This window comes from Mastacembelus armatus, chromosome 9, assembly GCF_900324485.2.
Source record: "Mastacembelus armatus chromosome 9, fMasArm1.2, whole genome shotgun sequence".
NCBI lineage: Eukaryota > Metazoa > Chordata > Actinopteri > Synbranchiformes > Mastacembelidae > Mastacembelus > Mastacembelus armatus.
The window spans coordinates 25,288,630-25,298,873 of record NC_046641.1 but is presented as its reverse complement, the minus strand read 5'-3'; the positions used below and the strand labels follow the sequence as shown (position 1 = coordinate 25,298,873).

The 10,244-nt window shown below is 48.1% G+C and overlaps 1 protein-coding gene across 2 annotated transcripts; it reads left to right on the top strand.

The window, feature by feature from the left end:
• The first annotated feature begins 4,073 nt into the window (after positions 1 to 4,073).
• On the top strand, positions 4,074 to 9,017 carry prdm12b (PR domain containing 12b). 2 transcript variants are annotated; one of them, XM_026322229.1, is made up of 6 exons: positions 4,074 to 4,329; positions 5,713 to 5,778; positions 5,945 to 6,069; positions 6,647 to 6,802; positions 8,072 to 8,186; positions 8,431 to 9,017. In XM_026322229.1, exons 1-6 carry the CDS (start codon positions 4,074 to 4,076, stop codon positions 8,928 to 8,930), a joined length of 1,218 nt encoding a protein of 405 aa, XP_026178014.1. In that variant the 3' UTR covers positions 8,931 to 9,017. The 2 variants fall into 2 exon arrangements, with proteins under 2 accessions (XP_026178014.1, XP_026178013.1); XM_026322228.1 differs by having other exon boundaries at positions 8,072 to 8,193; positions 8,411 to 9,017.
• Positions 9,018 to 10,244: the final 1,227 nt, after the last annotated feature.

Genomic DNA, 10,244 nt, shown 5'->3' with positions numbered 1-10,244 from the left:
TGAAGCATTAGAGGCTTCACACAGTCGGTAACTACCGACATGCAGAGGGTGGAAAGGGAGAGGTGGACTTTTATTATGGAGGGAGGATAAATGGACGAGGTGGAGATAATGACTGATGGAGAAATCAGGAAACAACAAGACGTGAAGGCTGCACTGTTACTGGCAGGGTGTGTGTGTGTGTGTGTGTGTGTGTGTGTGTGTGTGTGTGTGTGTGGTTGTAAAGTACAGGAAGCAGCTCTGTAAGTACAGATGAACTGTGTGTGTGTCAGACCTGATTAAAGATTAAAGTGATGGGGATCTGGACCCAGTCCAAATGTTTCCCCGTGGACCTCAGGGACCAGCAGGGGCAATAAACTGAATCTACCACTGCACGTGGCCAGAAGTATGTGGACGGCTGGACATGTACGACTGTGCTGCTCTAACAGCCTCCACTGTCCTGGGTTCTGTTTGTGCTCCAGATGTGGAACCAGCTGCAGGGATATGACTCCACAGTATCAGTCTGGATTGTTCTGGAAGCATCATTTTCTTTGGAGTCTGTTGAACTTTACTGCTCAGTCCTGGAGCTTCAGTCAGGACTGATGTTTGTGGGCGACATGTGTCCAGCTGCTGTTTGCAGTGAACCCATGGGTGAACAGACAACTGTCCCTGGATCACTGTGATACTGAAGGAACCTTAGCAGGATTCTGAATGAGGTTCTGCAGCCTCAGTTTCCTGAGTGGATTGATGGAGCTTTATTGTGGAGGGACATGAGAGATAATCAGATCCACAGGAAGTGGAAGTCACACTGGATCACATCAACGTGTTTTATGTCTGTGCTCATGTTTCAGGTTGGACCAGTTATCTTCTGTCTTTGTCCAGGTCTGTTACGGAGCAGCTGATCCTGCTGACCTTTCCTCCAGCGCCACCTCCAGGTCCGAGCCTCAGACTGTGCTGAGTCCCAGCTGTTCCTTCAACACAGACATGGAGTTCTACTTCCTGTGCGGGGGCCACGTCAGAGACGGGTGAACGGACTGCAGGTGAACAGCACACGACTCACAATGATTAAAGCTCAGAGTCATTAACCTGCTAATTAATCTGATCGTCGTTAGTGCTGCTCAGACAGACTGGGGCACTGGTTAAACTGGTTTAGAACCAGTGCTGATATTTGGGTGTTGACCTGGTGCTTCAGCAGAGAATCAGTCAGAACGTACAAAATAAATTTCATCCCTCCATCATCTGTACCCCCTTAGTCCTAACCAGGGTCCCAGGGACCTGCTGGAGCCTATCCCAGCTCTCTTTGGGTGAAAGGCAGGGGTCCACCCTGGACAGGTCCCCAGTCCATCACAGGGCCACATAGAGACAAACAACCTCACACACTCACACTCACTCCTATGGGCAATTTAGAGTCACCAATCAACCTGACATACATGTTTTTGGACTGTGGGAGGAAACCAGAGTACCTGGAGAAAACCCACACAAGCACAGGGAGAACATGCAGACAGAAAGGCCCCTGATGGGTTTCAAACCAGGAACCTTCTTGATGTGAGGCAACAGAGCTAACCACTAAACCACCGTGCTGCCCTCAAAATAAAATGTGTAAATGAAAACAGAAGAAAATAAAGAAACAATCTGGAACATGACTCAGCCCAGTGAGTCTTTTCTTTGGCTCTGGGGGAAAGTGGCTGATGAAGTTGAACTAAACGACGTTTCTTCATGTTTCAGCTGAAACACACGGATGAGCATCAGAGCTGAGCCACACTGGGACTGAGGCTGCGGCAGCTGAGTCTGTAACGAGCCGCTGATGAGGATTAGGATGAAGAGCGGTGAGAAAACGGCGACAAGCTGCTGACATAAAGACCCTGAATACGGAGAAAGGAGGGAGCGTTTGATTTTGATTCCCAAGCAGCTGACAGTCTGCTGATGATTATTAAAAGGCTTTTAAAGGAGGATTATTAGCGGCGCACATGCTGCGTCTGTGCGGCCGCATGAATACTAATGAGGCCGCAGCGCAGCGCATAATCGCGTTAGCGGAACAATGTTGGTGCGCCATTTGGGCTCATTCCCACCAGCTCCACCTCCGCCTCACTGCTCCTTTCACCTCCTCTCCGTCCTCAGCTCATCCAGCCCACTTTTCCCTCCTTCATCCTCCTCTCCGCCTGTTGTCCTCTTGTCTTTACGCGTGCCAGTCACCTGCCGATCCCTCCGCCTCCTGACTTCCCGTCGTCTTTTCGGGGCTAAAGTGGTTTCTTATTGGCTGTATAGAGCGAGCATAAAGGCGCAGAGGACACGGGAACACTCACCAGAGCTTTTTGTTGGAAAAAGCTCATTAAAGCGTGTCCTGCTTCAATAACGATGCGGCTCTCCATTAATAAACTCCCGCTCGGCCCGTGTGCGTGGCGGCTGCAGCCAAAGTCTCCTCTGGCCCTGGAAGAGAAAGAGGGAAAGAAAGGAAGGCAGAAAAAAGAGAATCCACCTTCATTGAGTCAAATCAATTGAGAAACATTTGCAAATCTGCCATTATTCCCGGATTGTCCCCCTCGTCTGAGTCTCGGGACAAAAGCGCGCAGCCTCCGTGTTTGGCACGGTGCCGTTACGCACGGAGCTCCGGGAGCCCGGCGGGAGAGAGGTCGGGCCGCCGCCGCCGGAGGAGAGCGGGGAGCCGGCGAGAGGAGCTGGGGACACCGGGACTTCCTGTATCGCCACATTTCAAATTCAAATTTTCGCTTATTTCACATTTGAACAAGTTAATTCTAAAGAAAAATAAAAATTGAAAACGACATTTTGAGAAATGTAAAAATGTAAAAAGGCACATTAACGCTGATAATCATCGAATAGTCCCCCCGGGTCCAGGTCCCAAACACGGGCCTGTGTTTAAAGCAGGTCTCGGCCAAACGAGTGTGGACACAATAAATGTTTAAAAGCTCATAAACACAGATCAGAGAGGAGGAGAAGAATAAGCCTGTTGGGAGGAGGAGGAGGAGGAGGAGGAGGGATGAAGAAAGCAGCTGTTCTCCTGATAATCACTTTTCCTGCTCTGTCACTCATCCTCCTCCTCCTCCTCCTCCTCCTGCTCCTCACATTCCGCTGCTGCGGCCGAAACTTGACCTTTGGCCTTTTGTAAACACATTGTACATTAGAGGAGAAACAGTCCTGCAGTGAATGACTGTTCAGTTTGTGTTCAGGCTGTTGATTCACCTGCACTTTGAACAACAACGGTGTCTGTGATTCAGTGTCCTTGAGTCCAGATCCCATCCACAGACTGGCAGCACCAATGAATGTGTGTGAATCCAGAACCTGGTTCAGCTTATGGGTCTGAGCCTAGACCTCCATTGTTGTCCAAAAACTATTAAAAACCCAGCAGGGAGTCACACCGCTGACCTGGCTCACATGGTTCTTCCTCACCAACAATGGGAGGCCCGTCTGTTTCCAAAAACCAGCTCCAGACTCTGAGAACGGCCGACACTGTTTACAGGCTCTGGTTCCGTTGCAGCTTCTCTCTGGTCTCAGTGACGTCTGGGGTCAAATAGTGTCTCGGTCTCACGTGCCGTGTGTGTCTTTGCAGCGGTTTTCTGTCTCTTTGTGGTGGTTTTGTTCTTTTTAATGACTGTCCATTAAAGGCTCCGGACCCCGGGGCCCCTTAAACCTTTAGTCCTATTCAGTGGGGCCCCGGTGGAGCCGAGAGGACCGGGTCTGTGCTGGACTCGTTTCGTCCTAATTGAATGTCTCTTCGGTGTCACGAGCCTGAGCAGTAACTGGAGCCAACAACAGCTCGTGGAAGGGACACATGCACGCACGTGCACACGCACACTCCTCCCTGTCTTTAGGTGCAGCAGCAGCAGCAGCAGCAGCAGGAGGAGGAGGAGGCAGCCGCCGTATATAGACCCGGTCTCAGCCCTGCGCGCTTTAGTCGTCAAACTTCCTGACAACGTCTTTTCCTGGAGCAACTTCCAGCTGCAGAGACTTTGCGCCGCAGGTCCAGCTTTAACGCTTCGCTTTAAGAACCGCTGGACTTTGTTCCGCGCAAAGTCTTGACTGGATTTTTGTGCTCACCTGGAGAGTCTTCCTCCCCGGCCCTCGCGCCCCGTCACCCCGCCATGGGCTCCGTGCTGCCCGGGTCCTCTCTGGGCCTGAAGCCGGGCTTCAAGCCGCAGCAGCCGCTGTCCCTGGCGGACATCATCACCTCGGACATCCTGCACAGCTTCCTGTACGGCCGCTGGAGGCACGTGCTGGGCGAGCAGCACCACCTGCACCCGCACCAGCATCACCTGCAGCACGAGGACCGCACCGCCCCGAGCGCGAGCCCCAAAACCGCGTTCACCGCCGAGGTGCTCGCGCAGTCCTTCTCCGGAGGTCAGTGACGACACTTGAATTAACCAATCACATTATTTAATGATCAGTTAATTTCAGGAGATCCGAGCACCTTTCTGATCAATAAGTCAAATCCGATCAATCGATAATTTATGATGATTAAATGTCAGTGATGTTTTAAAATGCAACATATTTAGATTCGCTTTGTGTTGATGGTTTAATCAAAATAAACAAAACGCGACCAAATAAATAATAATTATTATTATTGTATGACGCGTTCACAGAGCAGCTATTCTGCTGTAAAAATGAGACTTTATTCATTTGATCACCCGTCGATTAAAATTTAATTAACTGGTCACATGACCCGAATTAACGCTCATTTACAAAACCGCACGCGCTAATTTAGTTTTAATTAAACCTGTTAAACGACGATGTTTGTAATTTTCTAATTTTAAAAATAGTTTAATAATAATTTAAAAAGTTGTGAACTGAGTCTAAATGTTTTTATTTATCAGCCTAAAAATTTAACCTCATCAATAACCGGTCAAACCGTTTGATCCGTTTCTGATCAGACGAAAAGAATAAAGCAGCGAATTAATCCGTCATTTTACTAAACGCGCCTGTTGGTTTGTGTTTTTAACCTGATGTTTCTTAATTAAATTAAATTATTCGTTTGTGTTTTCGGGGAAATTCGTTCAGAATAATTTCAGAGAATCTGAAAAACGTTGGTTCCGGTGTCACGAGCCTCTCGCTTCATTTTTAGCGGATTATTTGTGATTTTTTTTTTTTTTCCTCCGCAGGAGTTTCAGACCGTATTCGCCGTGGACTGGACCCGCGGCGCCTCTCGGCCTGCTGGACGTTTCTCTCCGTGGCATTTATGAGTTTTTCTTTTCTCCGGGTCTGGTTTTAATCGGGATAATCTTCCAGCACTTTATTCTCCGTGTCAGGTTCTTTTCTCCTTTACGTCAGACCAGTTTCACGCTTGTGTCTGAGCCGCCAACACGCGTTTGCTTTCGTTTCTCACTCGGATTTAATTTCGTTTGTTGTGCTTCCAATTATTTTTCTCTCTTCTTCTTCCTCTTTATTTAAAATCTTTCACTTTGACTTTCCTGCTTTTCCTAAACGCGCTCATGAATTTAGACTTTAGCCATGAATTTAGAGCAGCGCCGGGCCGCGGGAGCTGCGGGAGGTAAAAGCGCATTTAACCTCCTTTCTTCTCTTTGTCAAGGTTTTCTTTTCAGCTCAGGTACATGCTGCTTTCACAGTTCACTGGAGAATCCAGCTTCTCCACATCAAGAACCTTATGTGGTGCTGAGGAGAAGCTGCGGGTTCGTTGGGTGAAATTCTGGTTTTGTGCTTTCTAAGCAAAGATGGTGTGTGAAAAGTGCGGGGCAATAACCGGGTGTGAACTGTGTCTGTGTGCAGAGGTGCAGAAGCTGTCCAGCCTGGTTTTACCCAGTGAGGTGATCATCGCCCAGAGCTCAGTCCCAGGTAGGTCCGGGTTTCAGGACGCTCCTGTCCCTGTGATATGAAATAAATCAGTGTTGAGTCCAGCTGACGTGACACTGTGTGTGTGTGTGTGTGTGTGTGTGTGTGTGTGTGTGTGTGTGTGTGCGTGCGTGCGCGTGTGCGTGTGCGTTGTTCTGCCGGTCCACAGGAGAGGGTTTGGGGATTTTCTCTAAGACGTGGATTAAAGCTGGAACAGAGATGGGCCCGTTCACCGGCCGCCTCATCTCACCTGAGCACATCGACCTGTACAAGAACAACAACCTGATGTGGGAGGTAACATGAGCCACTAACCACCAACCAGCTGGCTTACTAACTAACTAACCTAACGATCTGCTGACTCTAACTAGCAGCAGACTACTGTCACCAAACAGACCAACAGACCTACAGACCTACAGACCTACAGACCTACAGACCTACAGACCTACAGACCTACAGACCTACAGACCTACAGACTGGGGCTGGGAAGTAATAATGAAAATAAAAACAATCCAAAGATTTTTGAAATATCCAGTTAATGATTAGTTAGCTAAGGTAGTTAGTCGACCAACTAGCTGTGTGACATGCTAACTAATTAACCAACCTGATTAAATTAAAGGCTGACTGCATGTGGTTAAATGGTTGTCAAGATAAAAACAGAGCAGCTGAATTATTAAGGGGATATTGGTAAATCAGTGATCAATGGCCTCTACTAACTAGCTGCAAAGTTAATTCTAGTTATTTGTATTTCTGCTGTTTTTGGTCAGTAGTTGGAAAACAGTGATTTTAATAACAAGCTCGTCGACTGACTGATTAATAAAAGATGACAAAACAAATGTCCAAGACTGATTTAAAGAAACGATCTGATCCTCAGGTGTTTAACGAGGACGGGACCGTCAGGTATTTCATCGATGCGAGTCAGGAGGACCAGAGGAGCTGGATGACGTACATTAAATGTGCGAGGAACGAACAGGAGCAGAACCTGGAGGTGGTTCAGATCGGCAGCAGCATCTTCTACAAGGCCGTGGAGGTCAGTGAACGCGTTGCCTGTGGAGGCCACTGTGGGTTTTATGTTAAACTAAGAACTGATGCAGTCAAAGGTTCAACCGCTGCCCCATAATAAAAAGATGGAACGTCTCAGGTTTAGACCCCAAAACCACCAGGGTTAGAGAAATATGGTGGTTTGGCTTTAAAGAAACTGAAAACTAGTCCTGTCTGATTTTGAGAAAGAGGAAATGATAGAAAACATTTTTCTCACACTAAAACACGTCCAGGCTCATCAGGACGACGTCCAGTCAGACGGTAGAAACAACAACAGGCAAAACTGAAAAAGATCAAACCAGGTTATAAAAAAAAACGAGCGAAATGCTGCAAACTGAAAATCATCAAAGTGGTTGGACGATGATGTCGAGTCTCCGACGGGTTCGTGGCGTCTCCAGCAGAAAGAGAATCAATAACAATATCAGCTGCAGCTCTTCTCCCATAGTCTGTCTCAGCCTGGTCTTTGAAACACAGCGAGGTCCTGGTCTGGTCTGGAAAATGCAAAACACTAAACGTCTCATGCAAGTCACACAAATAAAAAGGTAAAGCTGTTTACAACAGGTAAGAGTGAGGAGCGAGCAGGAACGTTATCGAGAACGTTCTGCACATTGTTAAATTCCTCCTAATAAACTAAGACTGTTTTACTTTGAAAATAATAATAATTTGTCCAGAAAATGAGTCAAGAGCTAAACAGCTTTGTGGAACATCTAAGGTGAGACAGTCAACAGGAAACTGGGACCAGCAGCTTCATGTTGTTCTGTCGAGAAAAAGACCAAAGGACTGTTGTTGCTGTTTTCTCTCTCAGTTCTTACTTTGACGACTACTACTACTACTAATAATAATAATAATAATAATAATAATGACAGTTATAATAATAATAATCATCATAATGCAAATAATAATAATGCAGATACTATTATTGTTATTATTAAATAATGACAGTTTATTATAATAATAATAATAATAATAATTATTATTATTATTAATAATAATAATAATAAAGAGGATCAAAGTGGTGAAACCAGCCAGAGGATTCCTCAATAAAAGAATTCAGGAGCCAACTTCGTGAAGAAGAAGAACAGCAGAGTTTTTCTGTTTGGAAGGAAAGTGCAGTGTTTCAGTTCAGGTCTGTGTCGCCCCCTGGTGACACAAAGGGGAACGTTGGAACGTTCAGTATTTTTTTTCTTAGATTAGATATAACCCTGACCTCCAGCCTGCTCCACCGACAGATGATTTCACCTGCATGTTTTTCCCTCAGACGATCCCTCCGGACCAGGAGCTGTTGGTCTGGTACGGAAACTCCCACAACACCTTCCTGGGAATCCCTGGAATCCCTGGAGGAGACGAGGAACAGAGCAAGAAGAGCAAGAGCGGTAAAGAATCTGAGTCCTGAAACCTGCTGAAGTTACAGGACCTGTGTGTAATGTTCTGTGTGCTGGTTCTGTTTTGTGTTTTCTGTGAGGTCACTGCCTGCAGACGTTCAGCTGTGATCACACTTCAGTTGACGACACACAGGCTGGGGGGGTTTGTCAGTCAGGGCTCAAGATGGAGACAAAGATCAGGAGGTTCATGTTTTGTTGTCGTGTAAGTCTGAAACCTTTCTCCTCGTCCTGACAGATGAGTTCCACACCTGTGAAAGCTCCTCATCTTCCTCCTCCTCCTCCTCCTCCTCCTCCTCCTCCTCCTCTTCCTCCGCTAGTCTGGGCCGCATGCGTTGTGTCATCTGCCACCGTGGCTTCAACTCCCGCAGCAACCTGCGCTCGCACATGCGCATCCACACTCTGGACAAGCCCTTCGTCTGCCGCTTCTGCAACCGCCGCTTCAGCCAGTCCTCCACGCTGAGGAACCACGTCCGGCTGCACACCGGCGAGCGCCCCTACAAGTGCCACGTCTGCCAGTCGGCGTACTCGCAGCTGGCCGGCCTGAGGGCGCACCAGAAAAGCGCCAGGCACCGTCCCACCGGAGAGCCCGGGGCTCCTGGGGGAGGCGTGGTGGTGGTGGGGACCGGTGGCGGAGGTGTGCACGCAGCTCACTCGCCTCCTCCTCACCCACCTCAGCTGACTGGGGTGCCCCACCCGGCGTCACTGGTTCATCATATACCGACCATGGTGCTGTGATTAGAAAAGCAGCAGCCAGGAAGCAGGTCCCAGGCAGCTGGGCCTCCATCAGGAGAACATGTGGTAGTTACCCAGGTAGCGGCTGAGTCAGGCCGACACTGGCTTCAAACCTGTTTTCAGATTTTTACACAGCTCAAGCCGGTCGAGTGTTGAGCCCATGAAAAAACCCACAGAAAAAACTCACACAGATCTGAATCAGACCCTGGTCCATCATTGAGCCTTTCAAAGGTCAAATGCTTCAGTTTCGTTTCCTTCTGCCGCTGACTTCTTTAGATCACTGCTGGACTTTGGCTACCTGGGTAATCATTTACAGCAGGTAGACCACTTGATCAGAAATGGCATTATCTACCCATGAGATCAGTCCAGCTACAGGCTGAGCACCTCCCAGACTGGGGGGGGGGGGGGGGGGGGTACATTATATGCATGCACATATTTGTATATTTGGAAAGCAGGCACTGAGGTGAACACACTCACTCACAGGTCCAGTGCTTCAGTGTCTCTTCAGGACTCCCACAGGTGGGTGAAGAGTCCATGTCGGTATTTTCATGCGTCCTTGAGATGATGTCGTGCTTTGGTTTGCATGCTAATGGATCTCTGTTCAGGTTTGTGATGTGTGTGTTGAACACTAGGGGGCGCTGCAGTGCGAACACTGAGGCTCCTTCAGAGGAATCTTCTGGGTTTCTGGTCAACAGTCCTGCTGGTCCAGCTGCTGACTCCCATGCCAACCCATTGGCAGGCTCCCCTCTAAAGCTCATTAGCGTCTCCTTGTCAGAACACGAGGGTCATGGTAAATTAGTGAATTTGTCCCGTGGTTCTGCTGCCACCAGGTTTAGATTAGCTTGTACCGGTCAGAGCCACATTAGCTTTTAAAATTACATTCACTCAGATGGACCAACCACAGTTTGATGTAGCTGCAGCTGCTCATCAGACACATGTACTAGAACCAAAATCCCATCCACGTAATCAGACGAGGCCTTAGAGCTGGCCCCTTATCAATAGACACGTATTTGTTTTGGATCAGAGATAGTAAAATGATGAGTGACAGCCAGTTCCATGTGGACTAACGTTTCCATGGGGAGAGGGACGTGAATCCCACCTTTATGCTGGTTAGGGAGCAGCTCAGGATCCCGGCTGCCTTAGTTTACAAAGACCACAACAGACCAACCATTGACCAGTTCACCTGCAGCGTCCTGACACCCTGAGGTCATGCTGAGGAATAAAGATCAGCCTTTAATTAACAGGCTGCTGCTGTTTCTGCACTTTTTATTCACGTATGTTGGAGCTTTCAGATAAAAGTGATTTGGATGCTCTGAA

Coding starts and splice junctions, on each gene's coding strand:
- prdm12b (XM_026322228.1), top strand. CDS start 4,074: ATGGGCTCCGTGCTGCCCGGGTCCTCTCTGGGCCTGAAGCCGGGCTTC. Junction 5,779..5,944: donor CGCCCAGAGCTCAGTCCCAG/GTAGGTCCGGGT, acceptor GCCGGTCCACAG/GAGAGGGTTTGGGGATTTTC. Junction 6,803..8,071: donor TCTTCTACAAGGCCGTGGAG/GTCAGTGAACGC, acceptor TTTTTCCCTCAG/ACGATCCCTCCGGACCAGGA.